Source organism: Fukomys damarensis, unplaced genomic scaffold (genome assembly GCF_012274545.1).
Source record: "Fukomys damarensis isolate Sample0158 unplaced genomic scaffold, DMR_v1.0_HiC HiC_scaffold_1, whole genome shotgun sequence".
Lineage (NCBI taxonomy): Eukaryota > Metazoa > Chordata > Mammalia > Rodentia > Bathyergidae > Fukomys > Fukomys damarensis.
Genome location: NW_022900913.1, coordinates 68,940,388 through 68,961,745, shown reverse-complemented (window position 1 = coordinate 68,961,745; position 21,358 = coordinate 68,940,388). Strand labels below are relative to the sequence as shown.

General features: G+C 52.6%; 2 protein-coding genes across 6 annotated transcripts in view; one reads left to right on the top strand and one right to left on the bottom strand.

Moving 5' to 3' along the window:
• LOC104861192 (anthrax toxin receptor-like) overlaps positions 1 to 21,358 on the bottom strand; it is a 72,260-nt gene that overhangs the window by 32,016 nt on the left and 18,886 nt on the right. The gene's annotated exons all lie outside the window — the stretch shown is intronic.
• Positions 57 to 20,350, top strand: LOC104861191 (anthrax toxin receptor-like). Of its 5 annotated transcripts, none has more exons than XM_019207286.2 (17): positions 59 to 543; positions 2,122 to 2,190; positions 3,331 to 3,402; positions 4,859 to 4,940; positions 5,028 to 5,061; positions 6,006 to 6,085; positions 6,156 to 6,224; positions 6,509 to 6,589; positions 6,686 to 6,743; positions 12,460 to 12,555; positions 14,864 to 14,933; positions 15,449 to 15,530; positions 16,314 to 16,712; positions 16,905 to 16,943; positions 17,866 to 18,024; positions 19,183 to 19,260; positions 19,879 to 20,350. In XM_019207286.2, exons 1-17 carry the CDS (start codon positions 305 to 307, stop codon positions 20,101 to 20,103), a joined length of 1,932 nt encoding a protein of 643 aa, XP_019062831.1. In that variant the 5' UTR covers positions 59 to 304; the 3' UTR covers positions 20,104 to 20,350. The 5 variants fall into 5 exon arrangements, with proteins under 5 accessions (XP_010620846.1, XP_010620847.1, XP_019062831.1 ...); XM_010622542.3 differs by having other exon boundaries at positions 12,457 to 12,555; XM_010622543.3 differs by lacking the exon at positions 59 to 543 and adding an exon at positions 603 to 1,595 and having other exon boundaries at positions 12,457 to 12,555; positions 19,879 to 20,349.

Below are 21,358 nucleotides of genomic sequence, written 5' to 3'. Positions count from 1 at the left end.
GTCACAAAGTCACCATGTCAACCTTCCTGTCCATCATAAGCCCAGGGTATTCCGCCCTGGGGTGGGGGGAGGGCTTAGTGGACAGCTGGTGGTAGGACACCCAGAGCAGTGGTGTCCCCGGTCCCTGTGCTGTGAGAGGGAACTGGTGTGGGCACACTGGGCATTGATGACAGAGCTCCAGGGGCCGTGGTCCCTGGGCACAGAGGAGGTGGCCAAGCAGGAGGCCTGAGGTGGCTGGTGCTCAGCCTCCCTGGGCTTTGGGAAGGGCCCCGCCAGTGAGGAGGTCACAGAGACAGAGAACAAGATGGGGAGGCACAGCCCCTGTGTGCCCTACTCTGCGCTCTTCCTCCTGCTCCTGCTGCTGCTACCTGCACAGCTTTCCAGAGCCCAAAGCTCAGGTTGGAGAGCTTCGCATCCCCATTACCCAAACTCTGCCCATTTCTACAACTACAGAGTCCGGCAGGCCAGGCAGAACGTGAACCAAGTTGATGATGTTCTGCAGTACTGTGATGGTGCTTTTGATGTCTATTACCTCCTTGACTCGTGAGTGGTCTTCTTACTTCAGCCTGGGAGGGCCCAGTTGTCTCTCCCCTAGGTCACTATAGGAGAATGTGGCATGAGGGGATGTGAGCCTTTACCAGAAGAGAGGCAGGACTAGTGTGCTGTAACAGAGGAGAATTCAGCTTCTGTGTACTGATTCCTGGAGGGGGACTAAGAACCCAGCATGGCAGTGGTCTTTTGAATCCAGTTGATCACCTGAGCCTTTATTGGTCAGTTTTTCTTTGGAGTGAGTTGAAGGAAATGAGTCAGTTCCCTGTGTGCAAGTGATTTCTGAGAGACATTAAGGGAGCCATCGGTGTAATGCCCTGTGATTCTGACCTGGGATGGTTTGAGCAGGATCAGAGTGTGAGGAGAGGGTCAGGCAAGAAGGGAAAGCCAAATAGGGGTCTCTGAGTCAAAGGCTTCTGTCAGCGGAGGGATGGGTCACATCTGCATTTCCTAGAAGACTGGCAGCCTTGGGGAGGATCAATGGGAAGGGGAAGGATGAGGCCAGGTGGCAGCACACAGAGGAAGGGTTCTAGGTGGCCTGAGGAAGGGAGGTGGGAGCCTGGGGCAGGTATGTGCACAGCAGAAGTGGCACTCACAGGCTGGAGCTGGCAAAGGCAGGAGGAAGAGCAAGAGAGGAACACACATGCACAGGATCCCCTTTATGAGCACCGTCATCTCTGGATGGGAGGTCACGAGGCCCCAGCCTCCTCTTGCTCCTCACTCTCCACCTGGGGACAGAGTGGGAGAGAATGGAGCCAGTTGCTGGAGTGGGGACGGGAAGAGACTGCAGCCATCCCTGCTGCTCCTCAGTGCTGGCACCAGGGCAGCAATGGCCAGCCTGTGCCCTTTCCCCATCAGTGCCTGCTGGAAAAGACCCCTTGGGCCTGCAGGGGCTGGGACTACAGGCTGGTGACAAAACAAGTGTCACACAGTCTGAGGTGCTGGTCGCCCATGCTGAGGCCCAGGTTTCCATAGGAACATGTCCACCCGCCTCCATGGTCCTGGGAAATGTGGAAAGGGAGAGGAATCTGGGGTGTGAAGAGAAGGTATGCAAGGCAGACACAGTCTGCAAAAGGTTCCCATTCCAAGGATAGGTCTGACACCTGGAACCCAGGAGTCCAGCAGGGAAACCACAAAACACATCTGGTCACCTCTGGACCTGGTGATGGGATGGCTCTCAAAGGGTTCTGATGGCCATGGTGCCAAGATCCCCACCCACAGGGAGCTGGGAAAGTCATACCAAGGGCAAGTGATGGCAGAGAACCCACAAATCAGAGACGACCAGAGACTTCTTCCAATTTGTGCCACAGCTGTCACCTTGTGTGACAAGCCACACTGGTCAGCCATCAAGCATCCCTTGTGCTGAGAGGCCCCAGCAAAGGGTTTGATTGGCCAGCCTCTGCCCACTGGTGGCCCTGATGACACTCCTCTCCAGGATGCCCTGTCCTGCTATGGTCACAGGAATTGGGGTGGGAGCCAGTGTTAAGGATCCTGCAGAGAAGTGGCAAAGACAGGGGCCGTGTGTTCCTTGACAGGGTATCTCATCCCCTAACTCCTGTGTCTTCATTTCAGATCAAATAGCGTGTCGAACTGGCCTAGCCTGTCCTCAAGTTGGGAAGATTTGGTGGAGAAATATGTAAAGTATGCTTCTTGATGCTGCAGGCTGCCTGAACATCCAGTAGACTTGGTGGGGTCCTTCGGGTGGGGGCACAGATCCCAGTCTGACAAGGCAGGAAAGTGGACAGAGTGCACTGGTCTCCTGGGTCTCAGCAGTGTGCCTGACCTGCCTGGGAGCCTGGGCACCTGCAGGGACACCGTCTGCCCTCCAGACCCCCAGGCTAGGAAGGAAGTCAGGACAGGCAGAGCAGCAACTCTGTAGCCGATGTCACAAGAATTTACTGTGCCAGGCCAAGGAGTGGTTGAATTCTTCCTGTGAGCTACAAGGAGCCACGGAAGGATCACAGGCAGGGGAGTGATGTGGTGCTCCAGGAAAAAAAGAAGAAAACCTGGCACCTGTTGGTGAACAGAGCTGGGAACAAGAGCAGGAGCAGCTGGCAGCTCGGCCAGAAAGGCTGCAGCCACTTTGTTGAGGGTCAGAAGTCCTGGGCTGAGGGCAGTGGTCAGCGACAGGAAAGGGAGGTGTTGTGAATGGTTCCCAGGGAGAGTGGGATTTCCTGAGCTGGAAGGAGGGAGGAGGAAATGGAGGGAAAGAGGGATGGGGTGAGGATTGAAGGAAGGGACTGTAGAAGACAGGCCAGGCGGGAGGGAGGCCCCATGAGGAATGCAGAGGGTCTGATTCCTTTTGTGTGTGTATGAGTGTGTGTGTGTGTGTGTGTGTGTGATTACCACCTTAAGAATATGAGTGTGCCTATGTATGAGTGTATGTATATATGTATGAGTATGTGTGTCTGTGAATGTATCAGTCTACATGCATGTGAGTGTGAGTGGTAATGTGAAAGTATGACTTTGAGTGCTGTGAATATGTATGTAACGTTTCTGTGTGTGAGTGTTGAGTGTATGCGAATCTCTGCATTAGTGCGTTTTAGAATGTGTAAATTAGTGTGTGATTGAGTGAATGCAAGTGTGCGTGGGGATGCTGGCCCAGAGGCATGGTCGTGAGCTCCCCCTGACTCTCCCTGGGTCCCTGGGTCCCCTGACCCACGTCTGAAATGGCCGTGGGTGCAGAGCGAGCTGTGAGCAGCAGAGCTCATGCTTCCTCTGGGGCTGCATCCTGGCATCAAGTGCATTGGCTTCTCACCACTGTGCTCCCCACCACCCTAGCCCCAACTTGCGCATGTCCTTCATCGTGTTTAACACAAGGTCAAGAATTGAATTGATGCTCACCTCAAATAGGTAGGTGCTGGTGGGTCCCAGGAGGTGGGCCCCAGGGGAAGAGCTGGGGGTTTGTGCTGGGCAGCAGGGTCCTCTGGTGGGTCCCAGGCAGTGCAGCCCCAAGGTGCCCTGTGTCCTGGGCTCCTGTGGGTGCCACAAGGAGTGCTATGGGGAAGGTGGCTCACATGTACACACAGGCTGAGAACGAAGTGCTGGGGAGCTGTTGATGGGCTAGGTGGTGAGGGACTTACCCCTTTAATGCAATACCTGGGACCTGACAGAGAAAGTGAAGCAGAGAGGAGAGGGGAAGTGATGTCTGGGGGAATGGAAACTGCTGTCAAGAGCCTGGGATAAATCCTGGGACAGAGAAGGGAGCAGGAGAAGCCAGCACCTGGAGAGGCAAGGGTGGGGGCTGGCTTGGGCAGGACCTGGCTGTCTGTTGTCATCACCTAGAGAGGACCAGAGCTTGGCCCACAGCAGCCATCCTCAGGGGCTTCTCTCTGGGTGGCCTTGCTATGCAGGCTCAGCCCTGCCACAGCTAATCAGCCTGAGCCCAGCTACCCCTTCCAGTCCCAGTGCTGCCACCAGAGCTGGTGCTGCCTGTCCCAATCAGTCCTGTCTCTCTAACAGCCCCTGACAGCCCTGTCCTGTTAGCCTGGGCACAGGGCTCGCTGCCTCAGCAGCCTGTGGCCACGTCCCCACCTCAGGCCTTTGGTGTCAGGGGAATAAGGTCCTAGGCCTGTGCTGCTCATGAAGCAGCCTGGTTCCTTCCTTTGGATTCTAAGGAGGGGCAGATCAGGGTCTGTGCAGTGGGGACAGCACAGGGCAGGCTGAGCTGGTCACCTGTGTGATCCAGCCTTCCCTGGTGGAGGACAGAGCCTCAGGTAGGCATCTCAGCTTCCAGTTAGCAATCAGGCATGTGGGTCCCACTGGAGCCTCAGATTCAAGCTGCATGGCCCTGGGTCCCATCCCACCCTTGCTGCAGCACCCTGGGATGCAGTGGGGACAGCACAGGGCAGGCTGAGCTGGTCACCTGTGTGATCCAGCCTTCCCTGGTGGAGGACAGAGCCTCAGGTAGGCGTCTCAGCTTCCAGTTAGCAATCAGGCATGTGGGTCCCACTGGAGCCTCAGATTCAAGCTGCATGGCCCTGGGTCCCATCCCACCCTTGCTGCAGCACCCTGGGAGGGGGGGCTGTTCCCTGAGGGTGGGGTGCTTGAGACAGGATGAGCTCAGAGAAAGTCAGGTTCCCATGAGACCTGCTCTCAGCCTCCCCACCACCCAGAGGGCTAAGAGGTCTGGAACAGAAAAGAATACAAGCCTGGCAATGACCCAGCACAGAACTGGGTTGACAGAGACAGTTGCTCACATCTACCCCTGTCCACAGCATCCTCACTGTTGACCGGGCTATAGGACAGCTTGGGAGCTATTTCTTTCTGTCCAGTTTCCTCATCTCCATTTTTGTCATGAATTTTTTAGAACAGCGATTTACCATCGTCTTGTAGCTTTGGAGAACATTCCCACTAGTGGGGAAATCTACCTGCAGAAGGCATTCAGACAGGTGGGGAGCCCACTGCCTGGAGTCCTTGCTGGCCTTCGCCTTAGAGCACTATTCCAATCTACTGTTTTCTCCTTCTTTTCCTTGCAGGCAAATGAGCAAATTGCAAGAGCCAACTCTGGAGGTGAGCCCCTGCCTTCCTCCTCAGGCACCTGCGTGGAGTGGGTTGCCTTCCCGGGAGCTCTGTGTGCAGACTCTATGACTCCCCAGCTCAGTTCTGGGAGTCCATTGCTCCCCATCCCATTCCAGCCCTGCTCAGTGGGCAGAGTGCGCACCCCAATACAGTTCTCACAGAACAGGAGGCCCTGCAGGTCCACTCAGGGCACTTGGTCACTCTGAGCTTCTGGACCTGCACTGGATTCTGTGTTCAGAAGGAGAAAGCCCAGATCCCAAGCAGCCTGAGGACCAGCCTGAAGAGCCCACTCTGTCCGCAGAGCCAGACCTTCCTCCCCTCCATCCCTGTCTTCCATGGCCCATTTGCTCTCGGACTTGCATTTCCCACCATGCAAATGGCTGTGTGGCCCAGGACAGTTGTCCCTCTGCACTGTGGGCTGGTAGATCTGGTAAAAAGTGGTGGGGCTCAGTGAGGACGGCTCTGGGGAAAAATAGGGTCCTCTGTCCAAGACCCTGCCTGGGAGTCCTCAGGAGCTGAGCCACTGTCCTAAGCAGAAGCCTGCAGACTGTACCCAGGACATGTAGGCATGGCATCACCCCTCCCTGGGCTGCTCTGCAAGAAGGGCTGCTGTTTCCTGCTCCTTGGGATGGACTGGGGCTGGTGGACACCTGGCTGTGTTGTCCTCGGGGCAGAAGGTGTGCAGCCTGGGGCACAGCAAGGGCTCAGGCCACTGGCAGGGAGGATCCTGAATCCCTCTCTCCTTATCTGTGAAATGGCTCTGGGCAAGGCCCCCTTCTCACTCTGGGGTCTCTGGGTGGTGGGTGCTGGGGTCTGGGGTTGAGGATCCACCAGTCTTCCGTGGGCAGTGCTGGGGCCTGGAAGTCTGTGGTGGTCCTGGGTCACCTTCTGGCCACTCCTGGACCTTGCACAACACCCCTCTTGCTTCTTGACAGCCAAAAGGGTATCTAGCATGATCATCGCTGTGGTTAGTGGACCACTGAGGCTAGACGTATTCAATGAGACTATGATTGAGGTGAGTGGGCTTGTCCTCAGCATCCTCTGTTCCACTGTGTGCCTTAGGCTCACCCAGTTCTTTCCCTCAGGCTCGTACAGCTCGGACTATGGGAGCATACATTTACCTCATTGGTGTCGACAACTATAGCACATTCCAGGTACTTTGGACCAGGTGATGGGCCCTCGGCAGCCCCACTGGGGACAGATCTCAAAGCAGCTCCTCAGGGCTCCAGGAAATGTAGGCAGCATGTGGGCCAGCAGAAGGATGACCAATAGGTCTCAGTACCGCACCCCACTGAGTGGTGCAGAACTTCCCATGTCCTGAGCTGGGCTGTGTACAGGCATCCCCAAGGCCAGAGGGCATGGCTCTGGGGCCCTGGTGCATCCAGGAGTCCCCCTGCCTTAGGGGCCAAGCCAGCTGCTCTCTCTCTCTCTCTCATAGTTGAAAGCAATTGCAGACAGCCCAGAACACGTGTTTGGCATACATGGGGCACTCAGGAACCTGCATGGAAGAGTTGACTATGTGCGTAAGTGGGCAGGGTGTGAGCAGGGGCAGCAGCAGCTTCTCTCCAGGTCCTGAGGCTCACATTCCTGCCGCTTCTTCTGCTCTCCATCTCAGATTGGAACAAGGGCCTGTCTCGAACTCAGATATGTGGAGCCTTCCCCCCTGTGTCCAGGTGAGAGCTGAGGGGTGACAGCTATGGGCAGAGGGGTACAGGTGCACAAGTACTGTGTGGTGTGTGTGGTCTGTGGGACGTGTAGTATATGTGATGTGTAATATATGGTGTGAGTACTGGGCTATGTCTGTGATGTGTGGCTATGTTCTCTGTGTCCCTGCTTCATGTGGGTATGTGTGATGGATGTGTGATGTTTGATTTATGTGTGTATTTTATGTTGAGTGTGTGTGTTTTGTGGTATGTTTCTGATGAGTGTGATGGTGTTTTAATTTTGGTATGTGTTGTTTGTTCTTGGTATATGAACTATGTGTAGACATGTAAAAGACACATGTTGTGTGTGGTAGTGGTATATGGTTTGTATATTTGTAAGTGTATATGGTGTATATTAGGAATATGATAGATGGATGGTGTATATCATATATGTATTGGTAGTGCAGTGTTGTGCGCATTGTGTGTTTGGAAAGTGTGTACACTATGTGTTGTATGATGGGTGTTTGTGTATTTATATGGTGTGTGTTAGCAGTAAGTTTTGGGTGTGATGTGTTTGTGGTGTGTCTTTGGTGACTGTGGGGCAGGGTGTGTTGTGATGTTGTATGATATGAGTGGTATGTGGATTTGTGGAGATATGTTAGTTGTGTGTCTACATGGCCCCCCAAAGCTTCATGCACTCATAAGGGGCTTTGGGGAGTTACTGGATCATGGATATGTGATACTGGATTAGTCCACTGATTGTTTTAGCATAGTTCTAGGTATGAGTGATGGATTTATTGGAGAAGGAACTCCCTTCCTGGGTATGGGTGGCACCAACCAATAGTCTTGCAACCTGATGAAATAAAAAGGCAAAGAAGGAAGGCTTGCTGCTTCCTGCTTGAGATGCTGTGAGCTCTTTCTCCTCTGCCGTTCCTCTCTGCCATGCCACCCTGCCTTGGAGCTGGCCAACTATGGACCGAAACCTTACAAACTGTGAGCTAACATTAACCTTTCCTCCTATAACTTATGGATGTCTGATACTTTGTTCCAGCAACAAGAAAGTAACTAAGACAGGATATATATGTGTTTTTCAGTATGGCATGTATAACGGGTATGGTATATATGTCTGTGGTACAGGCTATGTGTATCTTTGGGAAATGTGCTGTGTGATGTGTTTACATTTGGCATGAGGGGACAATGGCATGTGGAGTAGGCAAAGCAGGTTGTGCTCTGTGATTTGTGATGTGTGTATTTGGAATATATGGGATGTTTTGATGGAGTGTGGAGGTGGGTGTACATATATATACACAAACATATACTGTGTATTCAATACACAGGGATACCTGACTGCAGGTATCTGTATAATTAATTATTCTATCTCACAACAAAATTTTAATTGTAAAATTAGAAAAAATACATAGTATTTTTTGTTTTGTTTTTATATTTTTCTCTCTGTGTAGTTGAGACTGACCTGGAACTCACTATGTAGCCCAGGCTCGACTCAAACTCACAGCAATCCTCCTGCCTCATCCTTCCAAGTGCTGGGATTATAGGTGTGTGCCACCACTCCTGGCAAAAAATACATATTATGTAAAAATTCTGAAGAAAACCCTAGAATTCAGCAACAGATAAAAAAGTCAAAACATATGGAGTATGCCTTTCCTTAGTGCTTACTTTTAGAAGGTGTTTCAGTTAATCTTGACTGGAGAGGTAACTTGATTGTGACAGCACAACCTCACCAACAGTGTAACCCACTAATGAGCTCATAGACAAATAGTTTTAAGGGAACAAATAGATTAAAGAAGTGAGTCCTGGGGAATGACCTTCGGTGCTATTAACTGGTCCCCAGCCCCTTCCTCTCTGGCTCTTTCCAATCTGCTGTGCTTCCTTGCTGCCGTAAGTTGAGCTTTCTTCCACTATATCCTTCCCCTATGGTGTCTCTGCTTTGGAAACAGTATCAGTGGACTGAACCCTCTGAAATCATAAGCCAAAAGAAACCTTTCCTTGTTTGAGTTGTGATGTCAACTATTTTGTCCCAGTGACAGTAAGTTGACTAATACAGAAAATTGGTACCAGGAATGGAATTATTGCTGTGACTAAACCTGATCTGGATATTCAGAAGCCTTTAAGACTGGTTTGCAGGGGGATTTTTGAAAGGCTTAGTGATGTGGGCTACATAAGCCCTCAAATGCTGTAAGCAGAGGTTATGGATGATTCTGGTGGAAACTCAGAGGATTAGAATGGTGATAGGAATAGATAGTAAAGACTGCTCATGAGGTTTCAGATGGGAATGAGGATTGCACTGGAAATGTGCATTTTAAAACTGGCAAAAAATATGCCTATATTTTGTCCATGCACTAAAACTTTGTGATGCCACCTTTAAAGGCAATGAAACAATTGATTGATGGAAGAAATTTAGAAGCAGCCGGAAGTTCAGGCTGTGGCATGGGCACTCCTGGCAAATTTTAGCAAGACTTACCGTGATAATCAGGAGCAAAAAAGCAGAGAAGAAAGATTTCTAAAACTTTTATTTGGCCAGAAAAGAATCATATGTAAAGTTGGAGCCAAAGGAGGGTGATTGCTGAAGAGATTAGCACCATTAGAAAGAAACCAAAGTTTTTACTGAAACATCTTAAAGGGAAGATGCCTTGAAGTTATCTCAGAAATTATCAAGACCCCAACCCTAAAGTATCACAGTGTAAATATTTCATTTGCAGAGAGAGCTCCAGGGACACCTGGAGAGAAAGGCCCCAGTTGAATTTGTTCTTCAGGACTCATTTCCTCATTCTCGGTCAATCAGGCATGCAAATACCACTGCAGCCATGGTCCAGGTGGACACAACTCCACTTATTAGCAGCAGACTTTAGCACCATCCACATGATGCTGGCTTTGCAGGTATGCAAACTGCAAGAGTCACGAGGTCACAGAGGTTTCCACTCAGATTTCAAAGAAGGCCCTGGAGACCCAGTAATATGTCATAGGACTCTAGCCCCTGGCTAGGCCCTGACAGTATAATGCATGAAGTTGTGCGAGTGGAGTCAAAGCTACAGTGGAGGTCCCAGGAAGTTGGAAATATGGAATTTCTGCTGAGGAGAGCTGCAGGCAGCACACAGCCAGCCCAAGAGAGAGGCCATGTATACTGTAACCAACGAGGCTATTGGAATGGGGCTATCAATGCCCTTTGGAGCTCACATCACGCCACCAAGTACCTCAAGATCAGACATGGAGATACTGCACTTAATGTGCACTGCTGTGGATTTTTCTCACTGTGGTCTGATTTGTTTCTATCCCCCATTCTTTCCATTGTTTACCTTCCATCATTGTACCATGGGATTATGTGATTTATTTTTTATTGTTACAGGGATTCACAGCTAAGAATATTTCTGCTGGGCCTCATGGGAGATTTTGGACTTTCGAGTAATGTGAAAACTTTTGAGATTTGGGGGAAGGAATTAGTGCATTTATAATTGTATGTAGCATTGTTACATCACGCCAGGCAGAATCATGGCCTGGTTATTGTATTTTGTTGAGATTAAGTATGTTTTAAGAAGATGTAATTAGGCATCAGTTTGACAAGGTAGGTGTTTGTGCAGGTTAATCTTGATTGTTAACCAGGCTAGATTAAGAAACTAGTGAGAGATCGTGAATTGTGAAAGTGCCAGTGTCACAGTGGCTTAGCACAGTGATGAATTCATAGCTGAGAGGGATGTCAGTAGATAAAGCCTGCTTGGAGTAGGTCCAACATGGAGTCATGACCTTGGTCCTTGGTTCTTGCCCGCTTCTTCCTTCACTCTTTCAAACCTGTCCTGCTTTCTCTTTGCTGTGACTATAGCAACTTTCCTTCACCACGCCCTCTGCCATGACATTTCCGCCTTGGAGCCAGATGACCATAGTTTGAAACTTCTCCCCTTTGGATCTGTATAAATGCTTTTGGGTTTGGATCTATATAAATGGCTTTGGAGTCTTTGAGGTTTTAGAATTTTGCATAGACATAATAGGATATCCTGGAGATGAGATACAAGTTGCACAAATTCAGTGCCCAGCACTGAACAAGACAAAGTCAACCTCCATGCCTGACCCAGCATCCACAGGGTGGATGTTTCCATAGCCATTTGTTTCACCCTACCCCTGTAGGGAAATGGCAAAGCCTGTCCTCAGGGCTGGAAGTGACAAGGATGCCCCCAGTCCAGCCCATGTCCCTGCCTCGGTGCACTCAGGATGTTCCTAAGTGGTCCAGTGGGGAGGCCACTTCTCTTTGTCACAGGCAATGTGTGTGCATCCATGGTTCCCACGTGGCTGGCTTCTGACACCCAGGTAGAGGGGAAAAGGAGTGTCAGGCTCCTCCTCCCATGGGTGACATCTTGGCTGCTGCAGCTGCTGAGTCCTAGCCTCCATGTCCCTTGTGGGAGGTGCCATGGCTGCAAGCCATGGATAGAACTGTGCTCATGTCTGAGCTCTGCCACCCATGGTCCAGAAGAGGGGATAGGGAGCCAAACTCTTGTGCTGCAGTGTGGCCTACAATGGATAGGAATAGCACTGTGGTGACATTGGGGGATGGAGGGACAGTGATGGCATAGTAGGAGCTGAGGATGGCACCTGGTCCTGACCTCTTCACCCTGGGCCTTGGCTCTGCACCCCGAACCCCTCTGATGCTGGGAAGAGTAGGGGCTGTAGTGCTAGTTGGAGATGGGTTGGGGACCACACCCCGGGGTCTGTCCTGCTCAGCTCAGCTGTGCAGTTGCACATCCTGCATGTCCCTAATGTGTCCCTGACACACAGGCCCTGATGTCTAGACAGCCAGACAGACCCAGGCAGGAGCTGTCACTGCTTCCTCCCAGCTGCAGAGCTGAGGTGACAGGTGCCTCCAGACACCAGCTCTGCTGCTGACCTGCTACACTGTTGGGCATCGTGTGCAGAGCTGCTACACAGAGTGACAGGGACTCGGGGTGGGGGTGGGGCTGAGACAGGAGCCTGGGCCCCAGGTGACACAGAATGGGCCAGGTACTCAGGCTGGCATGGAGAGCCAGTCCATGTGCAGGGGCTGAGGGAGAAGCTCCTGCAGCCTGGGGTCCCTGGGTGGCTGACCTGAGGCCACTCCAGGACCATGGAGAGAGAAAGGAGACAGACTGGGCCAGGAGGCTGCTGTCAGGCCAAGGAGCTGGGAATTGCAACCAGAAGACCTACAGGAACCCAGCCCGGGTACTGCAGGGCCACCCAGCCACTCTCTCTTGTTCCCTGTGGCTTGGCCTGAGGGGAAGGGAGGACAAAGCTGGTGGAGTGAGGGGCTTGTGGGTCCACAGGGTGGTGGGCTGTGTTCCTTGTGGGTCAGGAGACTGGGGTGTGGAAGGTGTCAACCCCCATGAGTCCCCCTCCTGGTGGGGCAGAGGCCTCCAGTGATCCCATCCTGGCCCTGCTCTTGGGGTCTCCAGTGGGAACCATGGGAATTCGGGGTGGGAGGCCTCAACTGAAGTCGTTCCTGGAAATCAGGTGTCTGTCATGGTGCTGTGGTTGGGGCTGGTGGGAGGAGGGCTCCCACGTGTGCAAGGTTAGTCTGCTGCATTCACATGGAGCCTTGGTGACAGCAGATGGGAATTTGGCCTGGGGGTCATAGAGATATTCAGATGCAGCTGCCGCCTCTTGGGGTCCCTGGGATTGGCCCTAGAGGTGATCATGGTGAACAGTAGTCTGAGAGCAGCCACAGAGTACAGCTCCCTCACTCACACCTTTGAATGTGTCCTTACAGCAGCCAAGCAGGTGGTTCTGAAAGGCTACGGCTTCCATAATGCAAGGAGCAGGAACCAGGTCATTTGCAGATTCAAGTTCAGTAACAATGTTGCTATCGGTAAGGAGCCCCTCTGTTTTCTGAGCCACTACCATCAGATATAGGTGCACCCTCCTGTCCATCACCCGAGTCCCCAGACCTTGCTTACTCTTCCTGGAGAATGTCGCAGGGTTCCAGCCAGTGAGTGTGGACAGGTAAAGAGGGGCCTGACTGGGGTGTGGCCGCCTCTGTTCATCTGCAAAGCAGGGAGGTAATAAGTGTCCATCCCTCTCCAAGTGGGTCAGAGTAGGCCTCCCCTTAGCAGGCTGGTGTGGTGGGTGCTGTCTCACAGCAGCATCTGTCCCATCCCATCCTCAGCACCCTTCTCTGAGAGCCTAAGACTGGAGTCAGGTCCAGCTGGTAGGACAGGTAGCAGGACTTACAGTGCTTACAGTGTCAGGCGCTTGTGACTTTAGATGAGATTCTTTACTATGGCAACCAAAGTATTCAGTGCAATCCATTCAAGGCTGGAAAATTCCTCTCCCTTCAGCCAGGCTGTGCTGGATCCTCTGCTAACCCAGACTGGGGGACCAGGCTTCAGTGGGCAGGGTAGCCTGCCCCACAATACCTCTCCTTCCTCGGTCAGTGTCAGTGTGGTGAGGACATCTTTCCACAGTGAAAAACAAGCGTCCCACCCCCTGGCCAAGTGTCCTCCAACTATTCTCATGATCAGCAGCAGAAAAGACATAAAATGCTTCAGCAAGTCACGGGTAATATGACCAATGACACAGGGCCAGATGGCACTAAATCATTTTGTGGCCAAATGTAGAAAAGAATGAAAAATACTATATACAAAATAATTCCTAATTTTCTATCTTAAGTTACATATGTTTATGTTTATTTTACCATTTAGCATAAAATTTTCTAATAAAAATGATGATAATATAAAATTAAAATAGAAGAAAAGAATGCAGATAATATCCCTAAACCATAAAGTGAAGTGTTGTTAGCATTCTCAAATACACCATAAAAAGTTTAATTTCCCATGAGCATGATTTTTTTTTTGAAGCCACACAGTGGGATGTGCACATTCTAGGCAGCACGCAAATGCTTCTTCATGACACTTCAGTGTCCAGCAGGGGCCAGGTGTGGGGAGGAACAGCAACCCTGAGCACTCAGGGATGGGACCGCAGTTTCCTGTGCTGGGTTTGATCAGTGTGGTCGACAGTGCATCGTGCAGTGCGGACCCCACCCACCAGCCCTGTAAAGCCACAGGCTATTTCTCAACAGACAACAAGCCTGTTTTTATAAAAGTTAAAATAGAGCTCTAAACCTAGTCCCGCTACCCAGGAGCCCTGTCCTTTCAGTGTTCTCAGAATGTGGCTCTGTGCTGGGCAAGGACCTATAAAGCTGACAGAGCATCCTTCCTGCTGGCTGCTCCACCCTTCAGCTGAGGTCAGGAGGGACCTTGTCTGTCCCCACCTGTGCCTGGGGAAGCCAGCATCAGGAGGCAATGCAGGGCAGGACTGGCCTCCCAGAAGCACAAATGGCAGGACCCAGGCTCCTTCTGACTCTATCATTTGAGCCAGCAGAGGGGGCACCGGGGACCTGGGAAGCTGGAGCCTGGGGCAGAGGGCTGCCTGCCAGGTGCGAGGATGTGGCTCAGTTCTTGCCCAGGACTAGGGATTAGGAGGTATAGGGAAGGTTCCATTCCTGCATATTAGGGAACTCTTCTGAGATTCCAAGCTCTTACAGAAACACAGAAAGTTGAGGAGAGGATGGATAGGAGGAAAGAAGGAAGGGAGGGACAGAAACAGAGAAATTGCCAAACATCCCCATTCCTTTCACAGCTCAGTGATGGCCCCACCTGAGCCCTAAGGTCAAATCCTGGTGGCACCCTTGGTCATCTCATCCCACCTCACACCCAGTCCCCCAGGCAGTCCCCTAGCTAGTCCCCCCAGCAGCCCACAACACTGCTGTCCACATGGTGTCCAGGTTCTGTGCACCCACAAAGATTCACTGCACCAGAAGCAAAACCCTCTTCTCCAATCAGCGCCCACTTCTGGGCTCCCATCCTTCCCTCCTCAGTAATCTCCAAATTTCCTGCCTCAGAGACTTAGCATGTGACAGTCCCACATCTTAGGACACACTTTACTCCCAACATTCCGTGGCTGTGGCTTGTCTGGTTACTCTGATCTCAAACATCAGATGCTCAGGAAGGACTTACGTTAGTGGACATGGCTCACAGCACACGAATGTATCAGGACCTTAAAATGAAAATACCCTTCCCCTGCTATTAGTCCAAGCTGGCACCCCTGCTTCCCAAAGGACAATGGTAGCAGGGCAGGCGACTTATGTAGTAACATCCATTTGTTTCCTTTTCTTTTAGATGAACATCCAATCAGGATGAACATGACCACCATAACTTGTCCCACACCACAAGCAGTGCAACCTGGACAGTAAGTCACCATGGTTCTCAGTTCTAGGGGTGGGGATCGTGTGGCTTCTGTTTGCCACCATCTCCTGTCCTGAATGTGGGTGTTCCTGTGCCAGGCAGCACAGGTTGGCCTGCTCTGGGCTGAGGTGCCCCCCACCTGCCCTTGTGGGTGACCTTCAAGGTGCCCAGGGCCACACAGTGGCCCAGGCACTGCTGAGGGCAGATGCAGGAGAAGCTGGGCCGGGCATGGCTGCCTTTCCTCTGGGTCACCTTTCCAGGCTGGGATCACACAGCATGTGATAGAGCTGTGAGCCTGAGCCATGGCCAGGATGGCACCATCCACCATGAGGGCTGCTCACGGCCTGAGCTGCACCCCTTGCTGAGTCTGACCTCGCAGTGACTTGGGGAACCAGCTCTCATGACCCATGTGAATTCCCTCTGGTCACCCCAAATATGTAACATTCAGAGTCACTGTCCTGAGCAGAGCTTGAGGTCCTGGTCTCCATAGGTACCTTGTCTGTCCCTCCTGTGCATTAGGAACATCACAGTGGAAGTCAGCCTGAATAATGGGAGGGACTTCCTTGCCCGCAGCATCAGGGTGGAGGCCACTGCCGACTGTGTGAGTAACCTGGGGCTGTACACTGTGATGTGCAGAGCCCCACTCTGGGCCCACATGCACCTGGGGAGACCAAGGCAGGGGGTCCCACATAGGCCAGAGAGCAGCTGTGCAGACAGTGAGAACTGATTTCAGTGGACAGGGTCCACAGCACACAGAAGCACCAGTAACCCTGGTGCCCTCCTCTGAGACAGAGCATAAGTCAGGGGAGGCTGGGCAGGCAACCTGTTTGCCCTCACTGTGAGTGACAACCAGGGACAGCTCTGTCCCTTTACTCACAGGCAGGAGGCGACATCCTAAGCCTTCTGAGCCAATTCCCTGGGTGGGAGGGGGCTCCCACCCCTGTGCACAGGGGCTCACTGAGATTCAAAGTGAGCCATGGATGCAGAGCTGGGGAATGGGCAGCGAGGCCTGGAGGGACCCAGATCTCCTGTCCTGCCCAGGGTCCCCAGCAATCTGACCTCCCCAGTATGGCACCTGTAGCTCTCTGTGTCTTCAGGACAGGCTGTGCTGGCCCCAAAGTGAGCTGTGAGGTTGGAGTCACACAGGGGCTTCTGGGCCTCCTTGTCCAGGCTGAGTATAAGCCCTGAGCAGGCAGTGGCACTGCCTGCAGCCTGGGGACCCGGGCCAGCCCCTCACTACAGTGGGATCCCTAAAATTGGCCCAAGCCGTGTCGACAAAGATGAGTACATGGGTCGCCATGAGCAGGGTGCTCCAGGTGTCCCCTGCCATGTGCAATTTGTGGTGCATGCTGGCCATGGTAATGACCATCTATTTCTCCTACAGAATCGGGCCCCCATAACCACTACTAAGCGCCCGAGGACTCGTCCACCTCCAACAACAACAACAACCACAACAACGATGGCGACAACAACGACGACTACAAGGACACCGACACCGACGACAACGACAACGACAACGACAACACCGTTAAAAACCACCCCGACAACCCCGCAGCCCACAAGCCCCACAAGCCCCACAAGCTCGGCTCCACCCCAGCCCACAGATCCAGCCCCAGTCATTCCTCTACCCGCGGTCATCACTGTTGCCCAGACCACTCCAGCCCTGGGCACAAGGCCACCACAAACAATGCCAAGCAAAACACTTCTGGGGATCAGTGCGGTGATGGGGCTGCTGATGATCATCCTGGTGCTCTGCTGGGTCTGGTGGTTGTGCTGCAGAAGGGTGAGTCACTCTGGACATGGGAGGGTCCCCTGTTCCAGCCTGTGGGCCATTGCCCATCTGCCCTGAGCCAGCAGAGCCCAGCAGGTGCAGACCCCAACCCAAGGAGGATCCCATGGCTGAGGCTGCCTGGGGATCCTGGACCAGGGCAGGCTACCTCACAAGAATGTCTGCTTGTTTCTCTTTCGGTTTTAGCCTGAGAAAGAGCCACCACCCAGACCCAGGCCCAAAAAGGTGAGTCTTGCTTTGTCCTGATGTTGCCACAGCCCCCTGGGGGACAGCTACCATCAAATGAGGCACCAGGAATCCTGTGCCCAAATCCTCCAACCAACTGGGAGCAGGACAGGGGACAGAGGGTCAAGGAGAGAGGGACAGAAGATTCAGTGATGTCACCAGACAGCACCCGCTAGGCCCAGCACCTGACAGAGATCTTGGGAACCTGCTTCAGCAGTAGCTATCCTTACTGTCCTGATGGATTATGTGGCCCAAAGGTGTCTGGGATCCAAGTGCTCAGGGCTTTGGGAAGGGAGAGCTGGCCTTGTGTTCACCCTGGCTGTCCTGGGCTCCTTTGGATTGTCTTCATCTTTGTCTCCTACAGGGCCAGGCCTGGGCTGGTAATAGCCTTGGGGATACAGGACTGAGGGAGGAGGTCATCTGGGGGCTGAGCTGTGAGGCTGTCCTCAGGGGAGCACAGGGATGGGGCAGGGGCAGCCTGGGGCTCAGCTGAGTGGGACCAGAAGGGCTCAGCGGCAAGGCCCAGGGAATCTGGCTGAAGGTGCCAGGAAACAGGGTGCCTGAGACCTGTACTAGATGCACTGTGGCCTGGGAATGTGGCATTTGCAAAGCCAGAGCCACAGGAAGAGGACAGCCACCTGTCATCCAATGCCCTGATCCCTGCACAGCACTCTGTCAGGCTTCTGCCAGCCAGGGCAACCTCAGGAGACCAAGGTTCCACCATGGGGCTATGGGCAATTGGGGCAGAAGCAGCATTTGGACCAGAGGAGTTTGGCTGTTCATCCACACAGGGCCCTCACCTCACTGTGAGTGATTCTCACTGTCATTTATGTCACACCAAAGCTTTAGCTGACCCTACATACAGGTACCTGCTCCCCAGGGGCTGCATACAGGGATGTGGACCGGTAAATTTCTCCTGTAGAGGCCGAGAGTCAAGAAACCTGCTCCTCTGGCTTCTCCACTTCCTCCTCCTCCTCCACCACCTGCCCCAGCACCAGCCCTGCCACCTATCACCGTGTGCCCCACCATTATCGTGTGCTGCTGTGCGTGCCGTGGCGTGTGTGTGAACAGAAGCCCGGAGGTGAGAGACCAGCACTCTAGGGAACAGGAGCTCAGGAGACCTGGGAGGGAACGTGGCTGTGTGGACTGTGTGGGGATGCTGTGGTGTCAGGCAGAACAGCACCGCTCACCCTCCCACCCCATCCCAGCCTGTTCCAGCCCCAGGATCTGTGGCTTCTTCCTGCGAGCTTCCTGCCTCTGTTTCCCCACAGCAATGCTAAGAAGCCAGCCCTCTACTCGCCTCACTAGGGAAAATGAGAAGCCAATATCTCTCTTGTAAAGAGGAAGGACACCACTACCAGTGGCCAGTTCTAGCCACAGGGCCATCCCTACCCACTCAGAGGACCCAGGGCCGACACTTTGTCATGTAGCCAGAGCACCCCACCCCAGGCCGGACTCCTCCTGTCCCCTCTCTCTCTTCCTCTCCTCTGCCCTGGTTTCAAGCCACCTTCCCCTAAGCACAACGTGGATCTCCCTGTCCTCTCTGTGCCCACATGCAACCCCACCCTGTTTGGGGGCTCTTGATACTCTGTTTCGCTCTCACATGCCTCCTACCTCTTACCTCCAACACCTGTGGCTGGCTAACTTGTGGCACAAACATTCTGACCTCTCAGATACCCAAGAGTGCCAGCCTCCTCAGGACACCTGGAATAGGGTCTCAGCATGGCCCTGGGGACAGAGCTGTTAGGAGTTCTGGTCCTGACCCTGTTGCAGACCCAGTCTTGACTATGCCCTTTCTTTTGGCCCCATGTCATAGTTACTTTTCTTATTGCTGAGACAAAGTATCCCACACCCCAAAGGTTTATTAAGTTCACAGTTTGTAGAAATTTCAGTCCATAGTCAGCTGGCTCCAAGGCAGAGTGGCATGGCCAAGAGGCGTCACAGAGGGGAAATAGTTCATGGTGGGCAGAAGTCAGCAGAAACAGTGAGCAACAAATGACAAGCAAGGACCTTCTTTCTGTCCCTTATAGTCCACCCAGGCTGTAAACCCTTAGGGCAGGTAGCATTCACACCCAGATGTACACTAAACCAAGTTGACTGATTTAGTAAGTACACACCCTTAATCCCAGGATCACACACTCTAAATCCAGCCACCTCTAAAATAGACCCACCTCTATGACCGCATGAGGCTTATGGGGGACACCTAGACAGAAACCATAACACCCAATCTGCTTTGTAGGGCACCATGATTTTGTGTAACTTCAGTCACCCCAGCTGCCACCAGGTGCCACTGATATGGTCTCAGCTCAGTGACCAGGTAAGAACATTGGGGGCCCTCCTGGTGGGCACAATGGACACTGCTCTTCCCTGACACCTGTCCTCTGGGACTGTGGCTCAGGGTTGAGTCGGGGAACATGCTGGGGGCACAAGCTGGTCAGGTGACCAGGTTGTAAGGTTCCATCTCTGTCCTCGCCTGGGACATGGAGGGATCCACATGGTCATGAATGTCCTCCTTGGAGTTGTGATGCTCAGGCCTGGAGCTCACCAAACTTTCCTGTGGGCCGGTGCTACTTCCGGGTGTCCTGGTGCCCCCAGTTAATCATGCCAGCAACTGTGGGAAAGGTGTGTGCACACTCCCAGTTCCCACCAGAGGCAGAAACCTGCAGAGCTTATGTGACCAGTCCCTGGTCACAAAGCCTGGGCCTAGCTCCCACCTCCCCTCCAAGAATGCAGACCTGTACCCCTTTCAGAGCCACTGCTCATCCCCCAGCCTGGCTGTTTTCAGATGCCTGGGCTGAGTCTGGGGTTAGTGGAGGCTGGAAGGCAGCACCAGGGCAGGGTCCTCATCTAGGACCACCCTCCAGCCAGGTGCCTGCATCATCTGGCCCAATTCCACAGGCATTCATCCATCCCCTCTCTCTGTTTTTCCCATCAGGGCAGCTGTACCAACTTTGACCTCCTGAAAACACTCTGTGCCCAGGGCCCCTTGGCCTCCCAGATCTGCCTTCATCCCAGCCAGGACAGCCTGCCCCTGGCTTACTGTTCCCAGTGCCACCACCCTGAAGCCTGGAGCACCAGGTCCCCTTCTAGGATGCTGCCCCTGCTGTATCCTCCTTCCAGGACAGCCTGCAGGCCTGCACTGTCACTGCCACCTCCATAGGCCACCTCTCAGATCCCATGGCCCCAGATGAGAGGTCTTGTTGCTGAATTGGGCATGGCATGTTGTCTTGGATTCTAATAAACCAGAGTTGAATTTTGTTACTGAGTAGAGAGAGGGTCTGTCACTGGGCAGATGTTCCCCTGTCTGAGTTGTGATTATTCTGCACTGCCCAGATATGCATCCTGGTGTCCTGTGGATGCCAGGCATGGTTGACCCCATTGCCACCACTCTGTCTTCATCTGTCACCAAGGGATGGGAAACAAGGGTGTCATGTTGAGATCTCAATGAATAAACAATCTATAATCATTTGACAGTGAATGAAGCACACCTGAATTTATGCTTGTTACTTGACTTGCTGTAGTCACAAATACATTGAATACGCCCAGTAGCACTTGTAATCTTTATGGATTTAATGGGTGGATAGTAATGACCCTATTGTCTCCCATGTTTGCAAAGGAAAGTTGGTGTGGAGAGACTGTTTTCTGCATTTCACTAGATCCAGCAACTTTGACCTTGTTACTGTTTTTTAGTGTGATGGCCTTAGGAACAAGACCTGTTCACCTGTACCTCAGTTTCCTATCAGTGGGTGTAGATACTGTGTGTGTTACAAACTTGTGAGGCCCTGGGGAGATGTAGAGTGAGAGGAGCCAAGACAATGTCCCCATCCAGTCAGGGTCTGGGTACTCTATTGCCAAACTGCAATTTAAAGCCATCCCTACAAGGATGGCCTTTCATTCCTGCCCCTACAGGGTCACCTGCCCTCTGAGCTGGGCTTTCCTTCATAGGATGCCCCTCCTATATGTGTAGAGCAGGGAAACAGGACTAGAATGTCCAGGACCCCCAGGTCCACAGTATCCGTGGTTAGAGAGTTGCACCCCAAAATTCGGATTTCCCAGTCCCTTTCAGCTCAGGGCCTGGGCTGCTGGACTGAAGCCTGGATGTCTTGGGCCCAGAATCTCCCTGTGGGGTCTGTTTCTTGGGCCAGAGTTACCAAGGCTTTAAGTCACCATAATGATCTAGGGTTGATATAAGGCCCTCCAGATAACATAATATTGTAGCTCCCAACCTGTTAGATGTCTGATATGAACAGTTTGTGTTCTCTAAAGTCAAAGGATGAATTCTAGCAACAATGGAGGTTAAGAGTAGGAAATATTGGGCTGGGAATTTAGCTCAGTTATGCCGCCGCCTGCCTCATAAGTTCAAGGTCTCGAGTTCGATCCCCAGTACCAAAAAAAAAAAAAAAAAAAACAAGAAG

Bases quoted from the DNA above. Each gene is read 5' to 3' on its own strand.
- LOC104861191 (XM_010622542.3), top strand. From the start codon at position 305: ATGGGGAGGCACAGCCCCTGTGTGCCCTACTCTGCGCTCTTCCTCCTG. The intron at 3,403-4,858 runs GTAGGTGCTGGT...TGAATTTTTTAG, and splicing joins TTGATGCTCACCTCAAATAG to AACAGCGATTTACCATCGTC. The intron at 15,531-16,313 runs GTGAGTAACCTG...TTTCTCCTACAG, and splicing joins TGGAGGCCACTGCCGACTGT to AATCGGGCCCCCATAACCAC.